We start from the raw sequence: 17,679 nt of genomic DNA, 5'->3' as shown, positions 1-17,679 counted from the left end.
AATTCTGTGGTCAGTTCTCAGCCCCTACCTCAAGTTCCTGGAGCTCTCAGCAGCACCCATAACTCCCTCCTGTAACTCTCTTCCCTTAGCCTCAGGCTCTCTTCCTACCTCACTAGTTGATCGGCCTCACCCCCTTGACTTCCAAACACTGGCTGCCAGGCCTCAGGGCACAGCCCACTGACCGCTGCTTTCCTATCTACTCCCCAAGTGATTTTACCCAGACCAAGGAAGCTTAATAACTCTCCAGTTTATATTTCCAACTAACTGCCTTCTACACATCTCTGTTTATATGCCTCATAGGCCTCTCCAACTTAAAACAATTCCAAACAAAACTCCCTTGCACTCCTCAAAAAACAAAAAGTACCCACTCTTTGATCTCAGTATATAGCACAAACAGATTTCTCTGGCTAGAAATCTTGGAGTTACGATAAGAGATCTTTCTCTTATACCCCATACCTAACCCATTTCCAAATATATCCCCAATACAATCATCTTCACCATTCCCACTGCAACCACTGTTAAGTTAGATCCCATCACTCCCCTTCTCAAAACCCTCCACTGGCCTTCCCTTACAACTAGCATCCAAACTCCTTACCTCACCTACAGAGCCCTACCTGTTTCTCCAACATCATTTCCTGCCACCCTTTCCCTTGCTCCTCACCCTCCTTCAGCCATACCATCCTTTTTGAAGTTCCTGAAGAGGCAACCTGACTTTGCTTTTGCACCTGATGTTGCCTCACCCCAGAATTCTCTGTCCCGGAGCTGGGAATGGCTGGCTGGCTGGCTGGCTGGCTCCCTTATTCTTCATCTAAGCTCCAACTTCCCATTCCCTTACTTGCTTTATTTTTCTTCACAGCATCATTACCACTTGACATTTTAAGTGTATTCTCTTCCACTTCATTAGTTGTTTACTGTCTGTCTCTCCCATGTGAACATAAACTCCCTGAGAATAAAACTTCATCTGTTTTGTTCACTGCTGAATTTCCAATACGTCAAAGAGTGCTTTGCCAAAGCATGCACTCAAACGCTTGCTGAATAAATGAATGGTGGCCGGGTGTTAGCTAGGGATGTTATTTCAGAATGAATAATGCTCAACGTCACAAAATTCTAACTCTGGTTTATTTCTGGAAATACAGCAGGGAAACATTCATAGCACTATTAAAAGGGAGTCTAATATTAAAAAGATTATCAAAGGGGCTTAGTATGGATTTCAAATAGCCCAAGAAAAGTTATACATTAAATTTTAAACATGATGATCTTAAGAAGAAACACAAATCTTCAACTCGGAGCTGGGCAGTCTGCGGAGGTCCTCTAAGAGCCCCCTTACCCCCAGCCCCATGCTCCTTTACGTTCACACAATGTCTGTGCTGTACCTTTTCTTCTTCTTTAAATTTCATTTTCTTTCTTTTTTTGTTGTCTGACTCACTCTTGGAGCTTCTCAAGTTAGAGTTGTGACTCATTCAATTCTACCTCCCCAGAATCTGGCATGCTACCTGGCATGTAATGGTACTCAATAAATGTTTCCCGATTGAAGAAAAGGCAGTACCTCTTCCTTTCCTACTGTAACCTCTCATATGGTCTACTGTGGCCAAAATACCATATAACTGAGATACCTTAACAAAGATAAGGTTCTTTGTTTTGAGATAATTAAAATTTGATAAGTAGTTTTATTTTTTTTTTTTTTTTTTTTTTTTTTTTTTTTTTTTTTTTTTTTGCGTTACATGGGCCTCTCACTGTTGTGGCCTCTCCCGTCGCGGAGCACAGGCTCAGCAGCCATGGCTCATGGGCCCAGCCGCTCCGCGGCACGTGGGATCTTCCCAGACTGGGGCACGAACCCGTGTCCCCTGCATCGGCAGGCAGACTCTCAACCCCTGTGCCACCAGGGAAGCCCAGTAGTTTTATTTTTTAATGAAGTGTGATCAAGACTTTTAGAGAAACTTTTTTTTAATGAGGGAAAACTGTTTTTTTTCCCCACACCACACAAGTCAAGGATTCTTCATTACAAATTGAACTTTGTTTCATAAAATATATATGAAAGCATGTTACTGATATTTCAAACCATTTAGAAACTGCATACAAAGTTAATATATCAATATTTTCTACAAAGCAAGAGCATTTAACTCCAAATGGCCTAACTCCAATATTTTCTACAAAGCAAGAACATTTGACTCCAAATAACCCTTGTTCTAGAACCTCAGGGGCTACCCCAGGGACATAAATCCAAATATTGGTGGAGTTCAGAGCTCCTGCAGACCTTGTACGTGTATCAGTCACAGGGAGGACTTCATTCCATCCCAAATGGAGAGAATAAGCTCAAAATCATGACACGTTAAACAAAAGACTTCAGTGAATATATTAAAAATTAAATCCAGATATGTCAAAAACCAGAAGCATAACAGATCAAAAAAACTCAGTGATACTCTAACATATTTTCTTCCTATGGCACTTTAATCCATTGAATCAAGCTAAATTTTAAGGTTCCTAAAATTTGTGTGTTAATCTGACACCTAAAAGGCAGCTGAAGGAACAGCTTCAAGAGGCAATAGAGGATGTAAAAATGGACTCTTGTTAATCTTAATAAACTATAACTATTAAAAGGTTAGCTATGAAAATGTTAAGATAACTCTACCAAGGTGCTAAAATAACGCAGTAACCCAAGATTTTTAAAAAGAAAACATTTGTTCCTGTTACTTCAGAATTCTTTTTTCCAGAAGGATTTTTCCTGGATTTGTGTCAGTATCAAAAGTCAGCCAGTCTTTCTCCTGGCTAAATATAAACTGAAAAGTCAGCAGCTGCAGGATATTACAAAGAAAATATGACAACCAGGTTTAAAAAGTATGAATATTTGATAGGGTTTTACACCATGTCCTAGTAAAACATTTAATGCAGTAATTTGAAACACAGCAACATATTAAAATATCTGTGGTACAAAAAGGATTTTGAAGCCCTTTAAAACATCTTTTTGGGAAAAGCATTGTCACAAAGCAGTGGCTATTACAGCATGCCAATCTTGGAAAACCCTGGCCTGGCCTGGGTCTTGATTTAAAATGGCAGAGCCTCACAGGTCTCTCCGGGAAAGAAAGCTGCTAGTTGAAACTGGTCTGGTTGCCCATTCAGGGAAGACAGTGAACTGAGCTAGGAGTCTGGTGCTGCTACCATTCTGAAAATAAGGAGGCCTGGAAGGTGATGCACCTGGATTAAACGTTCTCGAAAAGTGGGCATGAAGTCAGGGGCAGGTAACTTTTGTTTCTGAGCAACTGGCAAGTGCAGTGCAGTCTGGGTGCCTGGTTAGGGCCTGTCCAGAGGAGCATATTTCTTCTCTCCTTCTACACAACAATGATTCTCCAAGTATGGTCCCCAGACCTGCAGCCTACACATCACCTGGGTACCGGCTAGAAATGTAAATTCTCAGGCCACACACCAGAACACTACAATACATTACACCATAGAACTATCGAATCTGAAACTGAGGGTGGAGCCCAGCAATCTAACAAGCCCCCCAGGTGATACTAATATATACTAGTTTGAGAATCACTGATCTGGGAGAAAAAACAGCGGCAATCCATCATTCTTTACAGTCTAGACAATGTGACAACAAACAGCTGGTGACAAGATGCAAGACCCTGTGTTTCTCTGCTGCTAGGGTGACCAAGGCCAAAGATCAAATTTTATCTGAAAGGGGTGGAGACAAAGAATAGGGTGTGGTAAGTGCCTCAGGACAGTCAGGGAAGGAGAGAAAGAGTAAATTCTATGCTGAAGTCCGTCTATAAATGCCAACTAATCAGGACAAGAGCTTTCCTTTTTGAAAAGCTGAACAGGCACTTTTGCTTCTGCCCTATCAGATATAATGTTTCTCCAAATATGTCAAATTTATATATTTGGCTACATCAAGATGAGAACCTGGATTAATTCATTGCAACATTCAATATTTATTGAGCACCTACTCTATGTCAGGGACTATGTGGGTGCTAGGGACATAGCAGAGAACAAGGATTATTCCTGCCCTACTGCAAAGGCACAGAAATGTGGAAAAACAAACAAGGAACCTTCAGATAAGGTTATGCACTTTAGAACAGAACAGAGATGTGATAATGAGTGAGAAGACTATATTGAAAGGGGTGGGCAGGGATGGACTTTCTGGAGAGCTGAGACCTGAAGAAGGAGAAGCAGGCAGTCACAGGCAGGCAGAGCATTCCTAAAAGGGGAAGAGCAAGGGCACAGGTGTGCACATCACGTGAGCTCAGGGGTAGGCAAGGCCAAGGCCATGGAGGCCCTTGTGGGCCATGGGAAAGAGATGGATTTTATTCTAAGTGCAGCAGGAAGGGCTTTCTGCAGAGAGTGGCAGTTTCTGTTTTCTTGTCTGTAAAAAACCATTCTGCCTCCTCTACAGAGAATGGATTAGAAAAGGGCAAGACTGGAAGCAGGAGGCTTTTGAAGTCTTTTAGGCAAGAGAAAGGTGGTACTGGTAGGACAAGAACGACAATAATGCCGATGGAGAGGAGGAGGATTTGGCATCTATTCTGGGGTTACACCTACTGAACTTGTATGGGGTGAACGTGACAATGAAGAAAGAATCATACTTGGTGTCATTACTATCCACCCATGAAAGAACTAATCCGCCAAGGCAGGAATGTCAACAGACCTGCCAATGGCTGAAGGAACTTGAGATGCCTAGCTGGAGAACAGGCAACGGGGGGCTGGAAAAATGCTAATATGGACAAGGGCATATGTCCTGGAGCAGAGCTGTCCCAGTTCTGTACCCTGGTTTGCAAGTCACTGGCTCTGAGCTGCAGGCAAGTCATTTCTCCTCTCTGGGCCTCAGTTTCCTCACCTTCACAATAGATACCTGCTTCAAAACGCTGCTGTCAGAAACGAGATGATGTATTTAATACAGTGTCTACCCATAGTTAGCCTTAGAAGTGCAGCTTAAAAAGAAGTCTGAAGGGCTTGCATGTCAATGAAGACAAGGACTGACTTTGTACATGACATGAGGGGGCCCTAAGCCCAACGAGTGTTGAGTTATTGAGTGTAAAGTATAAGCAAGAGCAAGAAGTGGCCTTCACTCTCATTAGACAGCACATTACCCAAAATGGGTAAAATGTGGCCAGGGATGCTATAAAAAGAGTTCCTGCTACAGGTGGCAGACGCTTCTCATTAAAGCCTGTTCTCTCATCAAGATTAAATATGCCAAGACTGAGGAAGAGCACATGCCTGAATCCATGCCTTTCCATTTCCTTCCTAAGGCACTGGAGCAGGTTGGGGAAGGAACTGGAGTCAAAAGCCCCTGGGCTCTAATCTGAGTGTCACCACTCCTCAGGCAGCCATCAATCTCCTTCAGGAATATTGGGAGGCCAATACTTCCCCTGGTGAGCTCACTAGGTTGTGGAGAGTTGGATGAGATGACATAGCAGGTTAAGTCGAAGTACTAGGAAACCTCTAAACCACTTTACGTAATATAAAAGTAACAGTGTTAACATCTCTACTTCACCAAATGTGCTGCTCTATACTTCCCTAGGGCCTTTCAGAATGAAAGAGAGGATTCCTGGGACTTCCCTGGTGGCGCAGTGGTTAAGAATCCGCCTGCCAATGCAGGGTTCGATCTCTAGTCCGGGAAGATCCCACATGCTGCGGAGTAACTAAGCCCGTGAGCCACAACTACTGAGCCTGCACTCTAGAGCCCGTGAGCTGCAACTACTGAGCCCGCATGCTGCAACTACTGAGCCCACATGCTGCAACTACTGAAGCCCGTGCGCCTAGAGCCCATGCTCTGCAACGAGAGAAGCCACTGCAATGAGAAGCCCGAGCACTGCAACTAGAGAAAGCCCAGCGCAGCAACAAAGACCCAACGCAGCCCAAAATAAATAAATAAAGGTGTCTACTCTTTAAAAAAAAAGAAAGAAAGAAAGAAAAAAGATTTCTGACTTTATATTCTCTATTCTACATTTATCAAACTACTGTAGAGCTACACTTCAGCTGAGAGAGAGGGAGGGAGGAAGAGAATATAGTGGGGGGAAGAGGGTGGTTTTAAAGTTATTGTGAAAGGGAAAATCATGATCATCAAATTGACCCTGGCAATCCATAAGAGGAACAACAGATTGTAGTGGCCCAACAAAGCGTTTCCCCTCGATCACTAGAGCAGACTGCTGTTTCTTCAGCTGCGTACAACATGAAGACGTTCTCACGAAAGCAGGGCCCATGTTGTACAAAAGGCACTTAGCTACAACTGGCACAAGAAGATGCTCACACAGTGAGACACACGGGAACGAGACCAGCTAAGAGACTACCAGTTCTCATCTGCCAGCTCCAGTTCTTTCTAGGCAACTCCCTTGAATGGAATGGAAGACTACTAACCTCCACTGCCCATCTGGTTAAATGTTCATAAGAGGAGTGAGTGTATGCGGCCACTCCAACGTATGCGAATTTAAAATGTAAAGGGCTTACTTTGCTGGCACTCCGTTTCTGGTTTACTGTCAGGGCAGCCTGTGGGATGCTGGGTGAGAGGAAAGATCTGGTAGCCAAGGGCTACTCTTTGAGGCCCTGCAATCCTGGCCAAGGCAGGAGGAAGTCACCTGTCACAACACAAGCATCCTGAGGATTCCAGTGGGTTTTCCACAGTTCCACCCCTCTAAGATCTATGGGGAAATCACACACTGCAGAAGCAAAGGAGGTGGGAAGCTGCTGTCACCAAGTGTTGAAAGCAGTGACCACAAAAAACTAAGTTCAGCCCTTACAGGAACTCAAAGGCTTCACAGCTGTTTCCTGGCAACCAGGGGCACAGATTAATCAAGAGGTTTGTTCTAAACCTAAGGAAGGCCTCAGGGCCCCTGACCACACCTGAAAGACTTCTCAGGGTTAGAAAGCAGAGAGGCCTGTACACTCATTTTAGTTTAACCCAAATATGATCTTTCTGCTCCCTCCCTTAGCACTCTGCACTCCTCTTACTGCCTGGGAGCAATGGTCAGATCTTGTCATTCCTCTCTTTTTAAGACTCTCATTCATTCATTCAACAAACATTTACTGAACGTTTACTTCAGACCAGGTACTTGTTCAATGGCTTTCTTCCACACTGAATAAAATCCAAACTCATCTCTCTCTCCAACTCATCTCTTTAACAAGCCTCCCTTGCACACGGAGGACTTTAGCTTGTACTTTCAACATGCCAAGCTCAGTCCTGCCACAGGGCCTTTCCACTCAGCCTCCCCATCCCCTGCCTGTGACACACACTGTTGGCGCCTTCCATCATTTGTCTCAGTTCAAATACCCCCCCTTGGAGAAGCCTTCCCTGACCACCTCTCCAGATACTACATCACACAATTTCTTTCATAGCGTTTACTGTTATCTGAAATCTTAATTATTTACTCCTTTAATGGGCTTCTGACTTGAATAGAAGCTCCTCAAGGACAGGGGTTATGTCCATCTTGTTCACTATTCACAGCAAATTCTTAATAAATACCTGCTGAATAAACAGACAAAGGAGTTCTGGGAAGCCCTTTTTTTATTTTTTTTTTTTGCGGTACGCAGGCCTCTCACTGTTGTGGCCTCTCCCGTTGCGAAGCACAGGCTCCGGACGCGCAGGCCCAGTGGCCATGGCTCACGGGCCCAGCTGCTCCGCGGCATACGGGATCCTCCCGGACCGGGGCACGAACCCGCGCCCCCTGCATCGGCAGGCAGACTCCCAACCACTGCACCACCAGGGAAGCCCCTGGGAAGCCCATTTTAAGGCACCTCAAAACCTCTTCCATGTTATCTAAACCATGCCAAGTGCTCTTGCATGCCACTAGACAGCAGCTGACGATGGTTTATCTGACCACCACAGCATTTATGAAGCACTCTTCAACTGGCAGGGCTTCAAGAAGTTAGAATTAAGGAGCTGTTAAACCGGATTACAGGTAGCCAATCTCAAGTGATTGCCAAGGGGCTGAGCTGCAAAGCCATCACAACGCTGGCTGCTGCAGGCACAGTGTACCCCCAGCTCAGAGCAACCTGGCAGGGGTGTTATTCTCATGAGACGTTTCCCACAGCAGTCTGGCCTGACTCAGCCTCTCTCTTCTGAGAATGTCTGTAGCAGTCTCTTTGTAAATGAACTGACTCAGCACTGTTCCAACTGAAACCAAACCTAGGAAAAAGATGTGTGGTTTCCTCATCCTCCAGGAAGACCCCACTGCTTCGAGTGTAAAAGGCAGCTTGGGGTAGGTGACTTCAGTCAGATCCCCTACTTCCAATTCCTTCAATTCCCACTCTAACAATCAAACAAAGATGGCCCCTCGGGATACTAGAGGAGTAACATCCTGGAAAGACAGACTCCCCTCACCCTGCTCGCTTTGGGTCACCAACCCTCTCCTAACAGTGCTGCTGCGGCCTTGAACAGCTGGAGGATTTCAGTACCCAGGCAGGTGGGCCTGTTCGTTTCCTCCATCAGCCGTCACCCACTGTCACCTCATCTGGGAGGACTTCACTGGCCAATTTCACTGCCAGGCACCTCAGGGGACACCCTCCTCACCAAAAGGGGGACACTCTGTTACTCCCAAATTCTGCACTCCCAGAATCCGACTCTCTTGCCTCATGAGCCCCTCTGCGGGACCTTCCCCAGACAATCATCACCCTGCCTCTTTCAGAAGGCCACCTGAGTCCACCCCCTGATGCCCAGCTGTGAGTGTTAGCTCTGAAACAGATCCTTCAGGATTTGATCCTCTGGTGCATCTTAGGGACACTGAATCCAGTCTCAAAACCAATGCTCCTTCCCTTTACCTACCAGGGCCTGGAAGAACTCCCCCTGGCCCACAGCGTAGCCCCCTCCTTCCCTCTTGTACCTCAGCTTTCTTCTCCAGTCACCCAAAACTTCCCATTTTATTTGTTCCTCTCCCCATAACCCATCCAGCCACTGGGGAACTTCTGAGCTGAACTCCCATATGTTACCAACACCCGAAAGAGTGGGAGAGAGACAGTCTCCATAAAACAGACACTCCTAGGGTACGCTTTCCTCACCCAACAAAGGAGATTTTTCTTCTCTAAAAAGAACATCTCTGAAACCTGACCTTTTCCCACTCTCACCCACTGCATGGGGCTCCCTTCCCCAGACAGACACCTCCAGGGCTCCCAACTCATCTGTTCTTCACCCAATATCGCAAGCTTCCACTAACCGCCCTACTCGGAGCTTGCCTCCTAAAACCTAACATCTATCTCCAAAACTAGGGGCCTGGTAACGATGGGGTCATTTCACTTTCAGCTGCTCCAACCAAATCCCTCTGGAATCTGAGAAATCCCTTTCCTCTTCTCACGTATCCTATGGAGATGCCCTTCATTCCCCCCAAAGTAGCCACCCCAAGACTCTTCCTTTCTAATCAACATAAAAATTTCCTCAGCTAACCCAATCCCCCAAACTAACACTGAAGCCCTGCCCTTTACCAATGGGGGATCCTCTCAGTCACCCCTCAGGATGCTGTTTTCTTCCCTCATCCATCCTGAGGGGCTTCTCCGAAGTCCCCGCCAAACGGACATCCCAAGGCTCCTCCCCCCACCCGGACACCCAGCACCCAAATAAAGGACTTCCATCCATTTTGGGGCGCCTCCTCGTTCTCAAGGGGACCCCTCGATCTCCCCTAAAGAGCCGCCAGCCCCGATCTCCTCGGCAGTGCCTCTGGGCTCGCCCCTCACCCGCTCTGGCCGCTCCGCTGCGCCGCGGGACCCGGCCCTTCCTCTCAGCAGGGCCCTCACGCCGCCCGGGGGAGCCTCTGGGCCTCGCCGCGCCGCCCACAGGTCCCACAGGCCCCTCAGGCCCCCGCCCGTGCTTCCGGCCACCGCCTGCTCCTCCTCCCCACTCAGGCCGCCTGAGTCGCCGCCACGGGGCCCAGGGGACAGAGGCATCGCAGAGGCCCTGGCCCCGCAGCAAGGGCCTTCGCGGGTCCCCGGCCCCCGGCCCGAGCCCATGCCCCCTCGGCCGGCCGGGTCCGGCGCCCCCGCTCACCCGAGCCCGTGGTGGCTGCCATCTTGCGTCGCTGTCGCTCAAAGGCCGGCCCCTTCTTCACCCCCCACCCGTTCTCCGGGCTCTTCCGCGCATGCGTGTGCGCACACGCAGACGCCTCCGCTGACGCCCGCTCCGCTGACTGCGCGACCCGTTGCCGGGAAGGTATTTTTTCCTGCCCTTTTAGAGAGAGGAAATGTTTGCGTGCGTGAGGGCCCAGCAACCTGCAAGGCCCTGCAGGCTCTGGTGCGAGGGAGGTATTGAGGTGCTTGGTGGGGAGGGCAAGGGGGATCAGACTTGGAAGGGTGTGACTGTGAAAGAAAAAGAAAAGAAAGCTTTTAAAAAGCGCCTATTGTCACAACCTATAATGGAATATAATCTGCAAAAAAATCCCCGCCAAAAACCGAAAACCTGAATCACTATGCTGTACACCTGAAACTAACACAATATTGTAAGTCAACTATACTTCAATAAATATAAATAAATAAATAGATGCAAGTTTATAATATTTTTAAAAACCACCTATTTCGGGCTTCCGTGGTGGCGCAGTGGTTGAGAATCCGCCTGCCGATGCAGGGGACACGGGTTCGTGCCCCGGTCCGCGAAGATCCCACATGCCACGGAGCGGCTGGGCCCGTGAGCCATGGCCGCTGAGCCTGCGCGTCCGGAGCCTGTGCTCCGCAACAGGAGAGGCCACAATAGTGAGAGGCCCGCGTACTGCAAAAATAAATGAATAAAAAGCACCTATTTTGCCTGGGGCATTTTCCTATCTAGTTGGATCCTCACAACAACATCTCTACCAGGTCGGGCTTAAAGTGAAACATGAAGGCCAGGGGGGTTAAGCCATTTATCTACACTCAGCTGTTAAATGATTGAGTCAGAATTTGAACCCAAGCCAGATGTCTTGCTTCCAAGATCGATGCTCCCAGGCCAGAAGGGGCTTGTAGAAGGGCAGCTAAATGATTTGGGGCATTAAGGTGGCAGGGAAAGCATTCACTCATTCATTCATTCGTTCACTCTTTCACTCAATCCATTCATTCCATCGAACAAATATTTACTAAGCATCTACTATGTGCCAGATGCTGTCATAGGTGCTGGGGATGGATATACATCCCTGAAGAAGCAAGCTCCTGCTCTCATGGGCTTAGATTTTAGTCGGAGATAGGAAGCAAATAAACAAATAGGGGAAAACATAACTATAATAGGATAGAGAGTAAACCAGAGAAGAAGTGGTCAGGGAGGGCCTCCTATGGAAGTCACATTTCAACAGCGACCTGAATGATGAGAAGGAGGTAGAGGGAATGGCATGTGCAAAGGCCCTGGAAACATATACTTGCAAATGTTAAATCCAAGAAGTGACTCCTCTATGACAAATGGTCTGAGAAGCTCTTATATGGATATGGAAACAGGCTGAGAGAGGTGAAAGGATTGCCTCAAGGCAACACAGCTGAACACTGGCTGAGAAATGACCAGGACTTTCAATACAGAGGAACAAGGAAGCTGGAAGCCTTCACCCAGTGCATCCAATTCATCACCTTGTTCTTACAGAATGCCTCCTAAGCATCTCTCTACTCCATCCACTTGTCTCCCACTTGGATGATCCCAGTAGCCTCCATTCTTGCCCCCATGTTCCATTCACCTAAACCTTTCAGTAGCTCCCCATTCCCATGGGATAAAATACAGACTCTACAAATTGAGTGACCAAAGAATTATCATCCAACAATGACAATCAGCAGATTGAAAGGGGGCCTAGTATGACCTTGCTGGGACAACAACCAGGAATCTCCAGGGCAAACCAGGATGGTTAACCACCCTACCCACAATGCCCTGCACCTAGGCCAGGACTAGGATGGGGTCAGTGAGGGGTCTAGGGCGCCAAATTTAAGGAGGCTTTCACTCTCCGATCCAGGCTCTGCACTTGCACCACCCTTCAAATGCGAGCCTCCCTAAAATCTGCACCCTGGGTGCCTCACTTTCCCCCTTCCCTGGCACTGCCTGCACCTCTGAGACTTGCTGTACCTCTCCAGTTACACTGGCCCTTTTCAAGGCCTCTGAAACACATGTCCTCTCCCTCCTCACGGCCATTGCCTGTGCTGTTCCCAGTCATTGCCCGCTCAGGGAAACTTTCCTTGATTTCTCCCACCAGGTCAAATTCAGCCATAATTGACGCTCCAAGTGCCACGTGTATCTTCTTCCCAGCACTGGCCACATGGAATCATCTTGACATTATTCCGTGTATCACGTGATTCAAGTTTACCTTGAAGAGCACAGAAGATATTTGCCCTGGACTTTGGGTCACTGTAAAAAGTCATACAGCAAGTGGGAAGCATTTGGGCTCCTAAGGTGGACTCACCTCTGGCGTGAAATTTTCTGGGTTCGAGTCCTCCTTCACCACTCACTTTGCTGTGTGACTTGAGGCAAGGGACTTGAACCCCTCCTGGCATCAATTTCCCCTTCTGAAAAGGGGGATGACGGTATCAACCTCATAGGGTTGCTGTGGGGATAAAATGCGTTGATAAACGCTTTGGCACCGAGAGAGAAGGGGACACTAGAAGAGCTGACATTTACCAAGCTGTCATATCCACCTTTTAATCTTCACAACTCTGTGCCACAACTCCTAGGAATATCCCCAATTTAGAGGTGAGAAAACAGACTCAGAGATAACAGGTGGAGGAGTGACGATTAAAACACAAGCCTCTTATCCAAGATGCTCATAAATGTTTACTTGCGTAGATTCCGTGGTTCCCCTGAGGAATTTCTGTCAAGCAAATTGACGATAAAGCGAATTTCTACACAGATCGCCTCGCAGGAAGACTAGATTAAGCACGGCAGCCCGAGGCATGCTGGTAATTATAGGCCAGCATGTAATTATAGGGTTGCGGAGCCTGCTGGGAGTTGTAGTCCTCCCCGTACTAAAGCGCTCTCGGAGAGGCTCCGCCCCCTCCCCGGTGGTCGCCACCAGTCCCCAGAGCGGGATTCTTCTGGCCCGTGCGCCCCATTCCCTCTCTGCCCTTGAGCTGGTAGCTTCAGCTGTCGCGGATGTGAGTCCTGTTTTATCGGATTCGTGGGAAGATTAAAATGGCTAATAGAACTAAAGAATTTAGAAAATGGCTTGACACAGAGCGAGTGCTATATAAGTATTAGCTGCTGCCATTATTACTACAATATTATTATTTCCTCAATGACCCTTGCAAAGTAGCTGTTGTTATCTCCACATTTGTCAGATGTGGAAACTGAGACTCGGTGGAGTAAGATGGCCTTCCTAGGGTCACACAAGAAAGGAGTAAATTCAGGTTTGTAATCCAGTTCTTTTAACTCTGGGGCACTTGATGTTTCCTGTGTGGTGAGGGAGCTGAAGCCTTGAAAGTTTGAAGCAAAACGTAGGCGGGTTTGCGTTTTTACAAAGTGCAGCCTCTTGCCTCAAGGAAATTGAATTGGGCGGCAGCAAGACTGGAGGTGAGGGGTCCAGAGGGGAGGTGTGTTGGACACTACTGACTGCCAGTCCAGTCATGACCTTCCGTGCTCACAGAAGCCTGATTTTGCTTAGTAGGCTGAACGTCCAGGTGTGAATCCAAGCCAATCACAGGCACTGCCATTCCCTTTTGTCAGTGGTTGGTCCAGGGGTGTGCCTGTGATCTAGTTCTTTCTGGCCAGTGGAGTTGGGGAGGAGGTGTTTGGAAAGTTTCCCTCTTCTGAAAATAGCTGGGGAGAAAGCCTTTTTTGTCCCCTTTCCTCCTTTCTATATATGAGGTTATGATGGTTGGAGCTGTGGCAAGCATATAGATACCATGAGGCACAAGCCTGAGGCTGAAAAGCCAACACACCAAAGATGACAGCACAGAAAGATGGCAAGAGCTAGATAGGACCTGGATGATGTAGTTGAGCAGTTGAACAAATCCCAGGGCTGCCTACCTGTAAGCTTCTTAAGACGTGATAATAAACGTCATTACTGCTTAAACTGCTCTTAAAAGTAAGTTGTTATCTACAGCCAAGGAAGCTGGCACAGTGTTCCAGGAAAGAGATATATGGACTTGGACTGTTCACAGCATTCACTCAAGAACACTGTTCTCAACAAGGTGGGAAAACATCCGGGGAGTTCTGGAATCTCTGAGATGTGAAAGGCATGAATAACTTGAAAAAGTATATTGAAAATGTAAAAAATGCAATATACTTTACAAGACCTACAATATCATTTTTTAGAGCAATACTTCTCAAACTCTAATGTGCAGGTAAGTCACTAGCAGTTTTGTTTAAATGCAGATTCTGATTCTGTAGGGGTGAGGGGTGCTTGAGATCCTGCATTTCCCACAGCCTCCTAGGGGACGCCGATGCTGAGGCACAGACCACACTTTGAGTAGCGAGGTTGTGGATAACATTATAAAGTTTTATGTTTATATTTCCAATTCATAGTTAAGAAAAAACCCCAAATTCATGCTATAGTTTTTATAATACAAACTACAGAAAGTAAAGCTGAGGAACTGTTGACGGGAAGGGTCATGGGCACCCAGAAGACAGAGAATCCCTGGGGAGGGGTCTGTGGTGGATGGGATGTGTGACACATTTATTCGTGGCATTTCATGGCACATACATGGAGTTATGCCCCCCTGGGGTGTGTCTGAAGTATAGCATTAAGATATTTAATGTTTGATGTAGTTGCTAAAATACACAACCAAAAAGGGATAGGAGTGGGTAGGTGGGGGGTAATGGTACAATTAATTTATTCCTATATTGATGGACATCTGGGTCATTTCCATTGGCTTCTTCCTATACAATTTATTTCTATAATGTCTGAATTTTGTATCATCTGTTTTGTGGTCAATGAAAAAGGAGTAAAAACCAGGGGTCTGGGATGGGGGGAAAACCAAAAGGATGTTTCCTTAATTTATAAAGAGCCCTTGCAACTCATTAAGAAAAAGAGATCCCAAAGGAAAGATGATAATCATAGCAAACGTGTATGGAGCATTTAGTATGTTCCAGGAACATAGTGTTTTGCGTATATTAATTCATTTAATCTTCACAATGACCCTATGAGTTAGGTTCCCATCTCACGGATGAGGAAACTGAGACACAGAAAGATTAAGTAACTTGCCCAAAGTCACATGCTTGTAAGTGGCAGAGCTGGGATTTGAACCGTAAGCTCTTAACCATTACTGTCCTGCTTCCCCCGCAAAATCAGAAAAGAACATGTACAGAGAAAGGAAATGTGATAAGATACCCAATCTCACTCAACATATTGTATTTCTGTGATTCTAAGACGCAAATTTTTATATTCAAACATCTCTGAAATCAGGATGGATGGTACAATCAATGATATCTTAGATTCAATGAAATACAGTAAGAGAAATGCAAATTAAAACCACCTATCAGATTGGCAAAGAACAAAACACTCGATAACACTCTTTGTTGGCAAGGGTGTGAGGCAACTGGCACTCTCAAAAGTTCTGAGAGTTTAAATGGGCACGGCCTTGGTGGAAGGCAACTTTGGCATGAGCTATCAAAATGCAGCACACAGACATCCCTGACCTAGCAATTCGATCCCCAGAAATTGACCCCTCAGGTCTACTGGCCCTTATGAGCAAACACTTAAGTTCTCTGATGCACAAAACAGCAGTTTGTATTACCCCAAAATGAAAATTATCTCAAAATTCAACGAGCGATGAGTTAAAAAAGAAAGGTCCATCCTGAAGTTGGAATGTTATACAGCTGTATAAAGGAATAAGGAAGCATTGATATATACTATCCCCAAAACATATTAAATGAAAAAAGGCAAGGTGCAGAACTGTGTATATAACATTCTACCTATTGTGTGAAAAGAGGGGGGACAGACATGACTCTGTGCCTATGTAAGCGACTTGCAAGGGTCTTATCAAAATGATGGGGAAGAGAAATGAGGGCTTGGGGGAACATGAATGGGGAGCACTCTAGACCTGGAGTTGGTAAATTTTTTTCTGTAAAGGGCCAGATAGTAAATAGTTTAGGTTTTGTGAGTCGTTTGGTCTCGACTCTGCTGCTGTATTGAAAAAGCAGCCATAGACAATATGCAAATGAATGGCTGTGTGTCAGTAAAACTTTACGATTGACACTGAATTTGAATGTCGTGTGTTAGGAAATATTCTTTATTCCTCCCACTATTAAAAAGAAAATGCTAATGGGGGACAGTAGAAAAACAGGTGGGACAGATCTGGTCTACTGGCCAGTCAGCTGACCCCTGTATTGTTTATTATTCCTTACCTTGTGCATGCATTACCTATTACAAAATCATGTTTGAAAGGTTAGCTTGAAATTTTTAGATTTATCAGAAGAGGGTGGGGTTAATGTTGGGAGCAGGCGCCCTGCCCAGACCCCCTCTAAGGACAAGTCAGCAAAGGGGGGGGGGCGATGCGTGACGTTTCCCAGTGGAGCTGGAAACCCATGTATTTGCTCTGCACTGCCACCTGCCCCACTCCACCACCAGATAGCAGCACAAATCCGCCCCAAATCAGGCCGTCCCTGCACCAGCTGGGAAGTTACGGGCAGAAACTGGCCTATATACCTGTTCTGTTTTGCCCACGGTATGTTTAAAGAACGGAGCCAGCATTGAACAAATCTGGATTTTCTGGCTCCTCTTTACTCAACTGATCTGAGTAGCAGCTGCCCTCTGGGGCCTGATGTCTCCAGGGCATCTCAGTCCTCAGTGTTAGCTGCTGTTTCTCATCCTGATGTGTTGCTGCTTTCTCATAGGAGACACGTTTCTCACTGGCCACCTGCCTCCTCACCTCCCTCCCTCCACTGGGGCTGCAGGTGCGTGTGAAAGCTTGCTAGAGCTCAGCGTTAGATCAGGGCTCAGATTCCAGCCCTGCTACCTACCATCTGTGTGACGTTTGGTATGTTATTTGACCTCTGTGCCTGTTTCCTCATTTGGAAAAAATGGGGCTAAGTGTACTCACCTCTCAGAGCTGCAGGGACTGCTTAAGGGGACCCACGCACGGAGCTCTCCGCATCTGGCCTGTAGTAAGTGTTCAGTAGGTATTAGCATTTCCTGCTCCCCGGCCCTCAATAGGGACTTTTTGGAATCTTCCCATCTCACAAATGACCCCAACTTTCCCAGACCTGACCCCAAACATGTGTCCCTCTGGTTTTGAAAAGTATTTCTCCAGTCCTTGGGATTCAGGAGCAGCAAGATGGTCTGAGTGTGAGGCCTGGCTCTGCCTCACTAGCTGTGTGGTCTTGGACAAGTCACTTCACCTCTCTGGACTCACGCTGTTTGTTCTTGCTGGCTTCTGGGGGAACTAAAACATTGGTAGGGCCTAGAAATATACCCCCAGCAGAGCCTGGGAATAGGAAAGCAAACCCTGCAGCCCCAAGGCTGCTTACCTGGTACTGATTTTGGCTGTCTGCCCCACCCACTGCACCTTTTCTTTTGGGAACCATCCCTCCCTCCTCTCATCCTGTGACTTGGGAAGTGTTGATCCCACTTCTGCAACTCCAGGTGGATATTTCAGCCGTGGCCAATCAGAACACTTCACTACCACCACAGAGTTGGTTCAGGGACAGGCACATGACCCAATCCAGGCCAATAAGAGCCTGCCCTGGGGCTTTTGCTGCAGCTGCTGGGAAGGGAGACTTTTTCTACTGAGGAGCTGAGCTGGTCCAATGTCAAGTCTCAACTCAGAGAAAAACAGAGCTAGACAGAGAGACCAGGTTCTGATGAGTCACGTGAGCCCCTGCGTCCTGCCAAA

General features: G+C 46.9%; 1 protein-coding gene across 5 annotated transcripts in view; it reads right to left on the bottom strand.

Moving 5' to 3' along the window:
• The window catches only part of UBE2V1 (ubiquitin conjugating enzyme E2 V1), a 31,986-nt gene extending 21,880 nt beyond the window's left edge, over positions 1–10,106 (bottom strand). Inside the window, exon 1 of one of the 5 annotated variants that reach the window (XM_032604830.1) lies at positions 9,965–10,106. In XM_032604830.1, coding sequence (XP_032460721.1) covers positions 9,965–9,986 — 22 coding nt within the window. In that variant the 5' untranslated portion in view covers positions 9,987–10,106. Of the gene's footprint in view, positions 1–9,654; positions 9,938–9,964 lie in introns of those variants that run through there. The other 4 variants (XM_032604829.1, XM_032604831.1, XM_032604828.1 and 1 more) reach the window with 4 other exon arrangements.
• Between the last annotated feature and the right edge of the window lie 7,573 nt (positions 10,107–17,679).

The sequence above is a fragment of the Phocoena sinus genome, chromosome 15 (genome assembly GCF_008692025.1).
Source record: "Phocoena sinus isolate mPhoSin1 chromosome 15, mPhoSin1.pri, whole genome shotgun sequence".
NCBI lineage: Eukaryota > Metazoa > Chordata > Mammalia > Artiodactyla > Phocoenidae > Phocoena > Phocoena sinus.
Note: the sequence above shows the minus strand (reverse complement) of the source record. Positions and strands in the feature narration are given on the sequence as shown.